General features: G+C 49.3%; 1 protein-coding gene across 1 annotated transcript in view; it reads right to left on the bottom strand.

Annotated features, from left to right (window-relative positions):
• Positions 1–2,710: 2,710 nt before the first annotated feature.
• The window catches only part of NPTX2 (neuronal pentraxin II), a 22,383-nt gene continuing 8,597 nt past the window's right edge, over positions 2,711–16,496 (bottom strand). The window contains exons 2-5 of the mRNA XM_015407908.1: positions 15,202–15,418; positions 11,781–12,025; positions 7,737–7,916; positions 2,711–2,938 (exon numbers count right to left, since the gene is read on the bottom strand). Coding sequence (XP_015263394.1) covers positions 2,711–2,938; positions 7,737–7,916; positions 11,781–12,025; positions 15,202–15,418 — 870 coding nt within the window. The remainder of the gene's footprint in view (positions 2,939–7,736; positions 7,917–11,780; positions 12,026–15,201; positions 15,419–16,496) is intronic.

The following is a 16,496-nucleotide window of genomic DNA, read 5'->3' as shown; positions in this document are numbered from 1 at the left end:
CCCCCCATCCTATTGACAAACGTCCTCTGGCATTCCTTTGCTCAGGTCTGACTCTGCCAGCATGCGCAAGGCCTAGTTTGGATCAGGACAGTGGGGAAGGCCGGGAGTGGATTAGGCTTCCCCTCAACACGCAAGGGGGATTTAAGCATAGCCCATCAGTACAGAGGACAGATTATGTTTAACCAAGGACTCTTCGGTCTGCTTTCCCCCCTGAAATGAATGGGGAAGTGTTACAGGCCAGAGGACTTAAACCAGGGATCCATTTTCACAGCAGGTCCCTGAATCGGGGCATGTTTGCTATATCCGTTTAGAAAAAAGTTACAAGTTATATGGTCCAAAATCCGCTAGCATTTGCTTTTTCTTTACAGTAGGCCCAACCCTCTCTAGTCTGTGGGGAGGTGTGCGGTTTTGAACGGTTTCCTCATTCCCTGCAGGTAGAAAGCTAACGTGCAGGGTTAAACACCTTCCTTCCTGATGTGCTAGCTTTCCCACAGACAGGGAGTCTTCGAGTTCAGGGGGGAGTGTTCAAACACTGGATACTTCATTTACAGTCTGCGGTGGCTTCAATCCACAAAGTATTCAGCCAAAGGATTCAGCAGTGGGATACCAGCACATTTGATGGGGTGATCCTAAACAGCATTAAAGGTAAAGGTAAAGGTTCCCTTGCTCGGAAGCCAGTCGAATCCGACTATAGGGTTGCGGTGCTCATCTCTGTTTCCAAGCCGAAGAGCCAGTGCTGTCCAAAGACATTTCCATGGTCATGTGGCCGGCATGACTAAACACCAAGGCGCACGGAACACCGTTACCTTCCCACTGAAGTGGTACCTATTTATCTACTTGCAATTTCTTGCTTTCGAACTGCTAGGTTGGCAGGAGCTGGAACTAGAGACGGGAGCTCACTCCGTCATGCGCCACACTCGGGTCTCGAACTGCTGAACTACCGACCTTCCACAGCCTGTAGTTCAGCATCTTAACCACTTGAGCCACCGCAGCTCCCTAAACACCTTTCTAAATCTGTTGAAATCAATGTGGTTAGAGGAACGTAACTTTGCACTGGATGGCGCTACAAATGGGCTCAATTTGGGTAGTGAACGCCCATGCTGACATCCCTCCGATAGGCTCATTGCGGTTCAGATTTCGAATTCCCATCCTGAGGAACCTGGCCCTCTTTCACCCCTGTGGTATTATTCAAAGACTGGAGAGAAAGACGTCAAATGGGAGGTTTGTGGTTTCCAGATGCTAACTCAAAAGTAAAGGGAGACCTACAGGGCTGTTGTTATTTCACATAAATTCAAATCTGCCCTCCCCGCAGACTAAAACTAGATGTCACGTTGCCCCCCACAAGGTTCTCAAGCCAGATTTACTCCCGAATAAGTCTTTGTATTTAGTGCATTTTTATCCCAGCCTTCCTCGAAGGGGCACGCAAGTTTCTCCCTCCCTTCATTTTATCCTCACCACAGCCCTGCAAGGTAGGTTAGGGTAATGACGGCAAGCAAGGATTCGAATCCAGCTCTCCCCAATCTTAATCTGACATTCTCACTCCTGACAGGGGCTCTCGCATACAAATCTGATGCTGCGTAGCAGTTAGAGTGCCAGATGAGGAGTGAATTCGAATCTCCACTCAGCCACCCTACTTTGCAGGGTTGTGGTCAAGAGGAGGAAGGGGGCATTCCGCCTGCCACCCTGAAGAAGACTGGCAGACAAAAGTGATGGGAGACATAAAATACGGACACAGAAGGGGATCAACAGGGAGTCAGGCTTAACTGATTCCCTGCATGCTTCGTTCAGGAAAAAAGAAAGTGCCGTTGAGGAAAAGGACTCCTTCGAAGGACTGTTGTCGTGAGGGGAATAGGAAGACGCCACCCGTGTCTTGCAAATGCCATGCCCCAGCAATCAAGCCAGGGTGCCAAAAAATGGGGTCACAGATCCTGCGCTCACCATACAGGCCAGTTGTAGCCTCTGTAGCAGGTGGTCTTCTAACCCACTGGAAAAAAAATTACGTTCTTGCCCTTGGATGATACCCCCTTCACACCATGTGTCATTAATGTGGGGAGGAATGGGGATAGAATATAGACACGGGGCACAGACTACCACTCCAAACAGTGAACCAAAGCCAACGGAAACTGGAGGAGACGCTTTCCAATGGATCGCACTTGGAAGGTGTCCCTAGGTGTGGAAATAACTCCCAAGATTTACATTCGCACCACCCACAAAGCCCTCTGGCCTGACCTCCAGAACATGCACAAGAGCATCAGTGCGATCTTGCACATCTCCCATCACTTTCCAAGGGAATGGTCCCAATGTCCCCAGAGCTGTGCGCCTGGAGAACCGCAAAGAACATGTATTTCCATACCCAGCAGCTTCCTGCCCCTTATCAAGTCACAGCCGACTTATGGTGACCTTGTAAGGTTTTCAAGGCAAGAGACATTCAGAGGCGGTTTTGCCACTGCCTGCCTCTGCGTCACTACCCTGGTATTCCTTGGTGGTCTCCTTTCCAAATACCAGCCAGGGCTGACCCTGCTTAGCTTCCGAGATCTGATGAGATCGGGCTATCCAGGAGCTATCCAGGTTGGGGAAGCTTACTAGGTGGTTATTAAAACAACAATTGTTCAGGGGAGTGAATCGGGAGAACAGGGCCCCCTCAGAGCCCACGAGAGATTGTCTTGATAGAAACAGGGCACTTAAAATGGGGGGGGGGATGGGTCATGGGCTATAGATCTAGTAGGCGCTCTTCACACGTCTCCACGGGCCATTTAGCCGCGCCGCCAAAGACATCAACGTTGTTGTCGACCCACGGTATGATGTTACCGGGCATGTTGGTCGAGCAGTTTGCGATATTCATGATGTCTTCGGGCTTCAAGACCCTGTCCCATATATTGAACTGGCTCATCTCGCCAACGAAAGCCTGAGTCGCATCAAACCGTCCGCCAACGGTGTCCTTTGAGGAGGAAAAGAATAAATTCAGTTTAGTTCCCATTAAATGAACAAGTTTAGAGTCCAGCAGCACCTTTAAGACCAACAAGGGTTTATTCAAGATATGAGCTTTTGTGTGCAAGGCACACTTTTTCAAAAACGTTGGAATGGAAGGTAAGAGTTCAGACTTATAGACAGAGACTGAACAGCCAATTAACATGTAACATGATGAAGATGTTTTAAGATACGCAAAGGCAAAACTAAATAACAAGCTAAGGTTATAAGGTCAACAATTGTTTTGATTTAATAAAGGGGGGAACAGTAAAGCAGTAAATATGTCAAAAGAGGAGATAAATGTGTAAAGGTATCTTTTCTAATTGTGGGAAGTAAACTGAAACTCTCCATTCGTCCCCTTGCAGGCGTGGAGGTAACTTAACAGGATTAAATGAGTCTGCGCTCCAAAGAAATGAGAGGATGGTTCGGTCAGCCCCATTTATTTAGAAGGCTAGAGGTTTTTTTTTTAAGAAGCCCTGCGATTCCTTCTAGAGCTCAGGGTGGGTGTCTTCCACTCTGTTTTGTCTTCACAACAACCCTGTGAAGAAGGTCAGGCTGAGAAAGACTGACTGGCCCCTGATCATGCTGTGGGGCTCTATGGCTGGTAACAGACTTACTTATTATTTATTTACATCATTTATACCCCTCATCTTACCTAGTTTTTCTTCTCCATCTTGCCCTCACAGCAGCCCTGTGAGGTAGGCTAGGCTGAGAGTGTATGACTGGCCCGAGGTCACCCAGTGAACTTCTGGTTAAATCCAATCTCCTCCTCCTCCTCCTCCTCCACACCCACCTGAACCCAGGTCCAAGTTCTATATGCTAGCAGCTATACCAGACTGAAAAGTTCAGATATGCGGAATTGTTCGGGTATAATTAGAGAGAGAGGTGGTGGAGTGGTTCGGTGCTGGGCTGAGACTTGTGAGGGTGGAGTTCAGACCCCAACCCTGCCATGGAAGCTCACAGGATGACCTTGAGTCAGCCCCTTCCTCTTAGCCTAGCCTACCCCGGCGGAGAGTTGTGGGGACAAAATGGAGGAGGAAACCATTTAACTGTGCCTGGACTACTTGGAGAAAGGGCGGGATTAAAATTAGATAGGCAGTATGCCGGCATGGGGGACTGATATTGCACTCCCTCGTCGTTTGCCCCTGGGCATCAGATATTGTGGTCTCTCGCTGTTTGGCCTTGGACAACTGATAGCGGGCTCCCTCACTGTTTGGCCCTGGGCAACCCGTACTCAGTGATACCTTCACAATCATGGCTAATAGTCGCTGCTGGCCTCTCCTCCATGATTTTGACTCATCTGCCTTTTAAAGCTCTCTCAGCCAAAGGCCATTGGCTCTAGAGCATCACAGAAGAGGAAGCAGTTAGAATGTTGGAGTAAGTCCACCTCCTCAGTTGCAGAGTGGGGACAAAATGACAGACAGAAATTCCCTGACATTTCAACTATCACACCATGCTGGATCTCTTCCCCCCTCTTGCTGCTTTGTTTATCCAGGGCTTCCCCACCCCCAACCCCAATGATTCCCTTGGAACCTTTCTGCCTCCCTTCTGGGCACGACCCCAAATTTCAGGCCCCATAGAAATCCATGTGTAGAAACTCGAGCTGCAGTGTTAGAAGAGTCAAACAACAAATATATACACTGCAAAAGCCTTATTTATAAGTTAAAGTGTTCTATATGTTCCATCTTATAAAGTGCATTGTGTATTATTCTAAAAATATTCACTACATGCAATATCAACCATAATAATCAATTTGTACAATCTAATAGCTACCAGTCAATTTACATCCTTTTTACACAATCACCCCCAACGGGAGTTTCTAGAATTGTACACCCACTTCTCCTTGCTTGAAAGTCTTCTAAAGGGGGAAGTTTCCTTTTGTGGTTACATTGAAGTTTAAATTGATGTTTGTTGCTGGTCCTACAAAAGGCCCATTAAGCAGCTGGCATTCATAGACAGAGCGCTCCTGTCTTTCTCAAGGCTGTTGATATTGCATGTAATGAATATATACCTGTTTTAGAATATTATGAATAGTACACAATGCACTTTATAAAATGGAACATATAGAACACTTTAACTTATAAATAAGGTTTTTGCAGTGTATATATTTGTTGTTTGACCCGTAGAAATCCATAGCAGTGGAATCCTCTGAACTGATTTGTTGACCTCGCAAATGCATAGAAACTAACTAGCTTGGAGTACTGAGCGCGTCCGACACTCTGCCAGATCAAAGGAAGAAGCTGGTGCTACCTAGCAACCTTTCAAACGTACAGCACGTTTCCTGACATCACAGGCCTCTTTGCGACTGGTGTGGCTAATTATATCAGAAAGCTCCTGGAATCTTAAACTGCGATCAAACTGCAAGGAAGAAGCTGTGTTCTGACACATTCGTCGGATAAATATTATAATAACTCTTCACGCTTTTAAAACTTCCAGGGGATAATGAAATCCAGGCTGGCATGCCCAACAGCAGGCCGCAAAGGGCTGGCAGCCGATAACCAGAGCCAAGCTAATTTCAGTTGTACAGCTGTGTTAAAACAAGCCAGAGAAGGGGTCACAGTGTGCAGATACATGCCAACAGACCAAAAACCACTGTGGTAAAATTAACAATGACACATTTAATAATTCTAAGAGCATCAATATGTGAAGCTATTAATCTTACAATATGGTTAGATAATTCAGACATAGGCAAAGCAAAGTCCAAAAGGACCAGCAAGGATTATTTTAGGTATAAGCTTCCAAGAGTCAAAGCTTCTTATATCTGACGAAGGGAGCTTTGACTCTCGAAAGCTCATACCCTGAAACTCTTGTTGGTCTCTAAAGTGCCACTGGACTCAAATATAACTAAGATCCTCCAGGGTATACAAGCTTTCATGAGTCAAAGCTCCTTTCACCAGTTCTCCATCTTCAGCTCTGACAAAGGAAGCTTTGACTCCCGAAAGCTTATCCTTCAGAGCCAAGCTAGAGGAACATAATAACCTTGTGGTTCGGAGGACTACACCACTTCAGACTGTGAGTGATGAGGAAGACTGTGGCTCAGTGGCAGAGCATCTGCTTGGCATGCAGAAGGACCCAGGTTCAATCCCTGGCATCTTCAGTTAAAAGGACCAGGAAGTAGGTGATGTGAAAGACCTCTGCCTGAGACCTTGGAGAGATGTAAATAGGGGCCATGGCTCAGTGGAATATCATCAGCTTGGCATGCAGAAGGTCTCAGGTTCAGTCCCCGACATCTCCAGTTAAAAGGACCAGGCAGGAGGTGATTGGAAAGACCTCCACCTGAGACCCTGGAGAGCTGTGGCTCAATGGTAGAGCATCTGCTTGGCATGCAGAAGGTCCCAGGTTCAATCCCCGGCATCTCCAGTTAAAAGGACCAGACAAGTAGGTGATGTGAAAGACCTCCACCTGAGACCCTGCAAAACTATGGGGAGGTGCGTGGCTCAGAGGTAGAGCATCTGCTCTGCATGCAGAAGGTCCCAGGTTCAATCCCCAGAATCTCCAGTAGAAAGGACCAGGTGGTGAGAAAGACCTCTGCCTGAGACCCTGGAAAGCTCCTGCCAGCCTGTGTCCTTGGTGGACCAAGGGTCTGATTCAGTACAAAGCAGCTTCATGTATTTGTGTGACCCCATGTCTCAAATCCACCCTGCTCGTACACATCAGGGGGGTGTACGGGTTCAATCGCAATGGCTGGGCCCACGTGCAGCATCAAGGCAGGTGACTCCCCGGCTCAAGCAAACTCTCAACGGCAGTCCTAATTGGCCTGTATGCGCATTTCATTTGTGTTCCCAGAAGTGCTCAGACTTGGGGGGCATCAATCAATTGCCATTTCTTTAAGCCGGGCCAATGCCTTGTGGTTAACAATGGGTTGGATCCAAACTAAATTGGCAGTTTCCACCAGTTCCTTCTTCCCTCTTGTGTCATGACCACATGAAGCTGCTTAATAATGGATCAGACTATGAGTCCATCAAGGTTAGTATTATCTTCTCAGACAGGCACTACATCCTCTGGCATCACACCTACTACCTGAGCTATTTAACTGGAGAGGGCAGGAATTTCCATAATATCATGGGATTTTATAGAATTCACTGAAGTTTACAAAATGTGGTCTGATATTACTGATCGAGAGCATATTTACTAGCTTTTATTGAAAAGACGTTCGGTCTAAATTTTTATCATTTCTTGTAATTATATGTAATGTATTTTATAGTTGCTGTTTGCATGTTTGGCTTAAGACCTCAGGTCAATGAAGCTAATAAATGAAATGGAAAAAATGGAGATGGCAGGGATTGAGCCTGGGACAGTCTACCACTGAGCCATGGCCCCTCCCTATTCATGAGGGTCTCCAGCCAGTTCGATGTAGTGGTTAGGAGCTCTAATCTGGGAGAACTGGGTTTGATTCCCTGCTCCTCTACATGCAGCTGCTGGTGTGACCTTGGGGCAGTCACGAGGTCTCTCGGAGCTGTTCTCTCAAGGGCAGTCCTCGAAAGAGCTCTCTCAGCCCCACCTCCCTCACAGGGTATCTACTGTGGGGTGGGGAAGGGAAAGGGATTGTAAACCGTTCTGAGAATCTTTTGGGTAGTGAAGGGAGGAAATAAATCCAATCTCCTCCTCCTCCTCCTCCTCTCCCCCCAGGATCAGCATTTCATGGAGGCAGGGAAGTTCCATTCCACTGATGGAAAATTTAGCCTGGATCCAACCCATTATCATTTCCTGATGCTTTGGGGGCTCAGAGGGGAAAGACGGGGGGAGCTGGGCGTTACCGCGCCACTCACCTGCTCCTGGCCGAGAATCAGGACCCCTCCCGGTTTAATAGGGTGCCACGGAGCCAAGTTGGCCACGGTGCCCAGTTTCTCCCCATCCTGGAAGGCCTCCCACATGCCGTCCCGTGTCGTCCAGGTGATGCAGATGTGGTGCCACTTCCCGTCGCTGATGAAGAGTGGGAGCTGCGCGACCTGGGCAAAGACAGTGGGTGTGAGTGCACAACGCTGCCGCATGTCCGAGAAGAGCCCGTGCCTCGATGAGGAACCTCTCGCCTCACCGGTTCACCTCCGAGCAAACCGGTGTTTTTTGGAAATAGCCCTCGAGATGAATCGCTAGGGACAGTTCGGGAGGGCAGGAGGGGGATGCCGGCTCTCTCTTGCCCCCGGGGGAATGTTCCTCAGGAACCGGACAATCGACGAGTTCTGTACAGTTGCCTGAAACTAGGGTTGCCAACTTTGGGTCGGGAAATTCCTGGATATTTTGGGGTGGAGCCTGGGGGTGGCAAGGCCTGGGAAAGGGAGGCCGCTCGGCAGGGATGTGTTGATGCAGGGTCTACCCTTCAAATTAGCCCTGTTCTCCAGGGGAACCGATCTCTGTCACCTGGAGATCAGCTGTAACTGGGAGGTCTCCAGGTCCCACCTGGAGGCTGGCAACCATACCTGCAACAGACACCCACATGGTTTGCTGTGTTTGCGTTCACCTTCTCCCTTCCTTCTACCCCTTGCACACAGGAAGCCGTTCCAAACTTCCCAGTTGGATCATGCTTTGCCATGGAGGGGGGACAGGATACAAGTCCAATCAATCAATCAATAATAAAATATCAGAATGTGGGCACCATGGCAAACTGGAGCCTGTTTACCGTCCCCCATCACCACGCTCAAATTGGGAGTATCAAATGGAATGGAACCAAGGCTCCAAAGCGCGTGCAGAGTGTATGCGCATGTTCTGGGCAGTGTTCCCTCTAAGATGAATTAATGTGAGCTAGCTCACAGTTTTTTAGCCTCCGGTTCACTCATTTTTGTCTTGCTCAGGAAGGACGGCTCCAGAGCAAACAAATTTGTGCAGTAGCCAAATCGCTCGCTCACAACTTTAATGCCAGTAGCTCACAAAGTAGAATTTTTGCTCACAAGACTCCGCAGCTTAGAGGGAGCCTTGGTTGGAAGGCCAGGACTATGGGATTAAAATCAGGGTCTGGATCCAGATGGCAATTCAGCCTGGAGAGTGTACAGGATGAACAGCAGCACCTTCTGAATGAGGCACGAGTCTCTTAGCAACCCATTTACGGCCCTCTCATGGAATAGATGTTTATGAATCTATCGCATCGCGTCAGCATACTGGTTTAATCCCTCCTCCCTCCTTCTGGCTCTGGTCACATTTTAACCGGACAGTTTAAGCGCCCGGATCGATAGATAAGTGACTTATGGCCCAATTTTAAAACAGCTGAGCCAAGAAATCCTGTTTCAATAAAAGGGGGGCTCAAATCCAGCAAAGTAACTCCAGAAGAGATATAACAATCGACCTCAACTTCATAACAACATCAGAAGAGCCCTGCTGGATCAGACCAGTGAGGATCCATCTAGTCCAGCATCCCGTCTCACCCAGTGGTCAATCAGTTCCTCTGGAGGGCCAACAACAGGGCATGTAGGCTGAGGCCTTCCCTTGATAAGAACATCAGAAGAGCCCTGCTGGATCAGATTCGTTGTCCATCTAGTCCAACATCCTGTCTCAAATATTGGTTAACCAGTTCCTCTGGAGGACCAACAACAGGGCACAGAGGCCGAGGCCTTCCCCGATAAGAACATCAGAGGAGCCCTGCTGGATCAGACCAGTGGCCCACCTAGTTCAGCATCCTGTCTCACCCAGTGACCAACCAGTTCTTCTGAAGGGCAAACAACAGGGCATAGAGGCTGAGGCCTTCCCCTGAGAAGAAATTCAGAAGAGCCCCACTGGATCAGTGGCCTTCCCCTGAAGTTGCCTCCTTGTGGCTCTGGGATTCAGAGGTTTAGTGCCTCTAAATGTGCAGTTTCCCCTCAGTCTCCATGGCACGTAGCCATTGATATACTTTTCCTCCATGAATCTATCTCATTCCCTTTTCAAGCTGTTTATTCCTGTGGCCATCACTACATCCTCTGGCAGCGGATCCCATATTTTAATCACTCCCTGTGTAAAGAAGTATGTCCTTTTGTCCGTCCTGAACCTACTGCCCATCAATGTCATTGGATGCCCTCAAATTCTAGTATTCAGGGAGAAGGAGAAAAGGGATCCAACTCCAGCAGGGCAAAGATCCGACGCCAGTGCTTGTAAATGGGGCCAAGTTGGTGGACATTATCCAATATGCTGGACAGCTTCCTTCCCATCACCAGTTAGACATGGTCGGGATGAAAGATTGCCATGGGGCTGCTTTGTGGCCCTACAGAGCTAGTGAAGCACAGTAGGTGAGCAATGAATCTAGGGTTGCCAACCTCCCCGTAGGGGACCTGGAGATCTCCTGGAATTAACTAACCTGCAGATTATAGAGATCCATTCCTCTGGAGAAAATGGCTGCTTGGGAGCATGGACTCTATGCCTTAATACCCGGATGAGGTTCCCTCCCCAGGTTCCACTCCCCAAAATCCAGGTATTTCCAAACCTGAAACTGGCAACCCTAAATGGGTCCCAAGTTCCAAATCTCACTGCACACTTTGCACGTGCTCCCACTCACGCTTACAGGGCTCTTGTAAGGACGACAAGAACCATGACATAGACGAAGAGCACGAAGCTCTCCAAAGCGGAACACAAAGGCCACGTGCTATTATTTTCAAGACGAAATTGCAAAAAAAAAAAAACCCACTGCAAAGGATCTTGTGCCTTCGAAATGTATGCTTGGTATGGGAGCCAGTTCAACTGTGAATAACCAGGGTGCATAAACACACCTGCCCAGTTCGAGCTCATGAAGCTGCCTTATACTGAATCAGACCCTGGGTCTATCAAGGTCAGCATTGCCTACTCTGACTGGCACCGGCTCACCAGGGATTTCTCAAATAACCACCAAGGAAGTCCAGGGATGGCGCAGGCTAGACTGATCTCATCAGATCTCAGAAGCTAAGCAGGGTCAGCCCTAGTTAGGACTTGGATGGGAGGGTTGCTATGCAGAGGCAGGCAATGACAAACCACCTCTGCTCATCTCTTGTCCTGACATGGATGGCCCAGGCTAGACTGATCTCATCAGATCTTGTTAGCTAAGCAGGGTCAGCCCTAGTTACGACTTGGATGGGAGACCACCAAGGAAGTCCAGGGTTGCTACGCAGAGGCAGGCAATGGCAAACCACCTCTGCTCATCTCTTGCCCTGACATGGATGGCCCAGGCTAGACTGATCTCATCAGATCTCGTTAGCTAAGCAGGGTCAGCCCTAATTAGGACTTGGATGGGAGACCACCAAGGAAGTCCAGGGTTGCTACGCAGAGGCAGGCAATGGCAAACCACCTCTGCTCATCTCTTGTCCTGACATGGATGGCCCAGGCTAGACTGATCTCATCAGATCTCAGAAGCTAAGCAGGGTCAGCCCTAGTTAGGACTTCGATGGGAGACCACCAAGGAAGTCCAGGGTTCCTACGCAGAGGCAGGCAATGGCAAACACCTCTGCTCATCTCTTGCCCTGATCTGAATGGTGTAGGCTAGCCCGGTCTCATCAGACCTCGGAAGCTAAGCAGGGTCGACCCTGGTTTGTACTTGGATGGGAGACCACCAAGGAAGTCCAGGGTTGCTATGCAGAGGCAGGCAATGGCAAACTGCCTCTGAACATTCCTTGTCTTACAAAGCCTATGATCCCTGCAACTTGATGGGGGGGAGGGAACCCAGACCTTTGGTATGATTTTTTTTTAAGCCGAATCAAACCCAATGACTGTGCAAGATCACTTAGTGCCCCTGGCTTGCCTCTGCTTGTCTGAAAGGAAAGGAGCCCTTCCAAAGCACTCCACACCCTTCATCTAGCTGTCACCCTTCACAACAGCCCTTCGAGGTGGTACAGGATCCTCAGCATCTCTATATTGCAGGTTTGGGGGGGGGCCTTCCTCACCTTGTCGTTAATCAGGAGCTCGATGGGGTTGTTCCCCCACTCGATCAACACCACTTCGTTCGCCTGGCCGGGGACGGCGTACGAGAAGGGCGTCCCGATTCCAGGTGAGGCGCTCGACTTCAGCCACAAGCACACGGTGAAGGCGTACAGCTCTGGCAGGGTCTTCTTCACCTTCCCATACAGGTAGTTGGTGCGGAGGGGCAGGGAGACTTTGAACTCATCTGGCGACTTGAAGGCGCTGGTACCTACAACCACATCCCGACAGGAAGCAACACGGTTAATGACAGAGCCAGCCCGTTTCACCAGTTGAAGTGTTGGACGGGGACTGGAGAGACCCAGGTTGGAATTCCCACCTCTTCCATGGAAGCTTATTTTGTGACCCTGGGCCAGTCACATGCTCTCAACCTAGCCCTACCTCACAGGGTTGTTGTGAGGGTGAAACAGAAGAGAAAATTGTGTGAGCTGCTTTGGTCAACACTGGGAGGAAAGGTGGGGTATAAATTAGATTAGGTAGGTAGATAATAGGTAGGTAGGTAGGCAGGCAGGCAGGCAGGTAGGTAGGTAGATAGATAGGCAGGCAGGCAGATGATAAGCAAATCCTAGATGGAAGAAAGAGATAGATGGTAGATGATAAAAGAAGGGAAGGAAGGAAGGAAGGAAGGAAGGAAGGAAGGAAGGAAGGAATGGAGCCCAGGGGGTGGGCACATGCAACAAGCCCTGCCCCCAGCTCCCAGCAGCCCTCAGCTGGGCCACAAGGAGCAAGAAGCAACCAGGTAAATTGCAGAGCCTCCCCCTCAGGTACAAGCTCTCCCTCCTCTGTGAGAGCAGATCTGCGCGTCCCCCGTCCCCATAGCTAGCAATCCAAAACAGTCCAGTGGCACCTTTAAGACCAAGTTTTATTCAGGTACAAGCTCTCCCTCCTCTGTGAGAGCAGATCTGCGCGTCCCCCGTCCCCATAGCTAGCAATCCAAAACAGTCCAGTGGCACCTTTAAGACCAAGTTTTATTCAGGTACAAGCTCTCCCTCCTCTGTGAGGACAGATCTGCACGTACCCCGCCCCCCCCATAGCTAGCATTCCAAAACAGTCCAGTGGCACCTTTAAGACCAAGTTTTATTCAGGCACAAGCTCTCCCTCCTTTGTGAGGACAGATCTGCATGTTTCCCCCCCCCCCAATAGCTAGCGATCCAAAACAGTCCAGTGGAGCCTGAGTGGTGGGTGTTGCGTTCTGACACACTTCCGGTGATGACAGGGGGGGTGGCATATGCAAATAACTTATGCTAATGAGTTATGCTAATGAGCCCCTGCACCTCTTTTTCTACGAAATGACCCCTGGATGGATAGATAGATAGATAATGACAGACAGACAGACAGACAGATGATAAATAGATAGACAGATAAAGATAGATAATGACAGACGGATGGACAGACAGACAGACAAATAGATAAGGACAGACAGACAGTTAACTAGACAGAACATCACCTCATTGACAGAGGCTGGCTTAGCTATGTCAAAAAATACTAACAGCCGAGGTTGCCAGCCTCCAGATAGGCCCTGGAAATTTCCCAGAATTCTAACTGATCTCCAGGCAACAGAGACCCTTCCCCCCTGGAGGACATGACCACGTTGGAGGGTGGACCTCTGCGGCACCACCTCCTTACTGAGCTCCCCCCATTTCCCCAGGAATTTCCCAGTACAGAGTTGCCCATCCCACTAACGGGGCAATCCTAGGCGGAGTTCCTGCTGTCAGTTTTCAATAGGCTTAGAAGAGGCATCGCCCTGCTGAGGATTCCACCGAAAGAGATCTAGAAATCAGAATTTTTCCTCCTCTTACATTTTTTTAAAAGTAAAAATATCCAGAGAAGCATCAGCAATTGGAATGTTTTGTTTCAAGGAACTTCCACCCTCTTCTTGCTGTGGGAAAAAAACCCCTTGTGTCCAGATACTTATATGCTGATGGAGTCGACTACGGTTTAACCTTCATAAAATGGCTGCGTTCACATTAGTGGAAAAGCCCAACCATTAATTTGTCAGAACAAGTCAATGTCTAGACTTAAAAAGGTAAAGGTTTCCCTTGCTCGAAAGCGAGTCGAATCCAACTCTAGGGGGCGGTGCTCATCTCCGTTTCCAAGCTGAAGAGCCAGAGCTGTCCGAAGACATTTCCGTGGTCATGTGGCCTGCATGACTAAACGCCAAGGCGTACGGAATGCTGTTACCTTCCCACCGAAGCAGTACCTATTTATCTACTTGCAATTTCTTGCTTTTGAACTGCTAGGTTGGCAGGAGCTGGGGCCAGAGACAGGAGCTCACTCCATCACGTGGCACTCAGATCTCGAACTGCTGAGCTACCAACCTTCCGGTCTGCAGTTCAGTGTCTTAACCACTGGGCAACCGCAGCCCCTTTGTCTAGACTTACTGATACTATAAATATCATTTATGGAGAGTCTGCCTTTAAACAATTCTGGTTGTCCATAAAAATGATTATGCAGAAGGATTTTGCGTTGCATCCCTCGAACGCATGGTATTTCAACACACAAAGCCCAGCCAAGTGTGCAGTTTCTCAGGAATGGGACATCTCAGCATCTGATTAAATGATTAGGATTAAGAGGGTCGTGTCCGTCCCCCCCGGTGGCTCCATACATAATCCACAGGAAAGGTTATCCGTTCAAAACAGGGATGTGCTCACCCCTGAGGATTGTGGGAGCACTTGAGGACTGCAGCACTCCATCTAGTCCAATCCCCTTCACTCTGCAGGAGCATAGCCAACAGATAGCCCAACAACATACCCGAAAGATGGTCGTCCAGCCTCCGCTTGAAAATGCCCAGCGAAGGAGCATCCACCACCTCCTGAGGCAGTCTGTTCCACTGCTCGACCACTCTTTCAATTAGGAAATTTCTCCTGATATTTAGCCAGTAACGACTCCCTTGTAATTTCCACCCATTAGACCTAGTCTTGCAATCCAGAGCAAGAGAGAATAGATCCGCTCCATTTTCTACATGACAGCCCTTCAGATACTTGAAGACTGCAATCGTGTCCCCTCTAAGCCTTCTCTTTCCCAGGCTAAATATACCCAACTCTTTCAGCCTTTCCTCATAAGACTTGGGTTCCAACCCTCTCACCATCCTGGTTGCCCACTTCTGGACACGCTCGAGCTTGTCAACATCCTTCCTAAAATGTGGTGCCCAAAACTGGACACAGCACTCCAGGTGAGGCCTGACCATAGCAGATTAGAGCGGAACTACCACCTCCCGTGATCTGGCCACAATGGTTCTGTGAATGCATCCCAGGATTGCATGTTGAAGCAAGGGAGGGAAACAATATGGAGTTCCCTGCCAAATCGATGACGATATCACAGAAGGGAAGGGGAGAGAAAAGTATGTCCAAAAGGCATAATTGTTTTTCAATCGGCCTTCGCGGTTACCTCTTTCCAGCTCAGAAACTCTTTCCAGCAGTGCGTTCAAGGCTGCCTCGGTCCTTTGCCGGTGGGAGGAAGTCTCGTTGTGGAGCAGAGATTTCTCGTTCTCCAGTTCTGCCACTCTGCTGAATAGCTGACGCTCTAGATCCCCGAGTCTCTTTTGAAGCATCTCGCGGAGATCAAGAGGCAGGGCGGCGTAGGACACATTGGAGCGGAGTTGATGCTGCGGGAGGGGAGAGGGGGAGACAAAACCATACATCGTCGTTGCTGATGGTGACATCAGCCATTTCTTAGACATCATTAAGCCGGCTTCCTATTAAAACACATACAAATGCCTCGGTGGACTGTTGTTCGTCGTTTGTTGTATATTGTTCCAGATGACTTACAGTGACCTCAGAGGGTTTTCAAGGCAAGTGACATTCAGAGGTGGTTTGCCCTTGCCTGCTTCTGCATTACATAACAGCCCGGAGGCTGGCTTCGGAGTACGTATCCCTCGTTAGAATGGAAACCGTGGCTGTAGCCCTGAGAAGGCTTTGAACATGGAATCATAGAGTTGGAAGGGGATCCCCCAGGGTCATCTAGTCCAACCCCCTGCACAATGCAGGGAATTCACAAATACCTTTCCCCCCCACACACCCCCAGTGACTGCTGTTCCACACCCAGAAGATGACAAAAAACCTGGCCTGGATCTCCGACCAAACTGGCCTGGAGAAAAATTGCTTCCTGACCCCCAAAGTGGTGATCAGCATTTCCCTGGGCATGTAAGAAAGGGCCACGAGAACTAAGCACCGCTGCAACCCTTCCTGCCCTCCCTCTCATGATCTGCTTAAGCTCACAGAATCAGCATTGCTGTCATATGGCCATCCAGCCTCTGCTTGAAAACCTCCAAAGAAGGAGGGCCCACCACCTCCCGAGGAAGCCTGTTCCACTGAGGAACCTCTCTAATATGCATGAAGCTGCCTTATTATGTATCAAGGACCAGGGGTCATTTCCTGCAGGAGCGCACAGGAGTGCAGCTCTGGCAGTAAAGAGCCCCGGGGTGGGGACATGCAAGAAGCCCCACCCCCTGCTCCCAGCAGCCCTCAGTCAGAGCAAGAAGCAGCCAGGTAAGTTGCAGAGCCCCCTCCCCCGGCCCACCAGTCGAAAACAGTCCAGTGGCACCTTTAACACCCAAGTTTTATTCAGGTACAAGCTCTCCCTCCTCTGTGAGGACAGATCTGCACGTCCCCCTCCCAATAGCTAGCAATCCAAAACAGTTCAGTGGAGCCTGAGTGGTGGGTGTTGCCTTCTGACACACTTCC

This window comes from Gekko japonicus, unplaced genomic scaffold, assembly GCF_001447785.1.
Source record: "Gekko japonicus isolate JY-2015 unplaced genomic scaffold, Gekko_japonicus_V1.1 scaffold4716, whole genome shotgun sequence".
Lineage (NCBI taxonomy): Eukaryota > Metazoa > Chordata > Lepidosauria > Squamata > Gekkonidae > Gekko > Gekko japonicus.
This window is presented reverse-complemented; position numbering and strand designations above follow the sequence as displayed.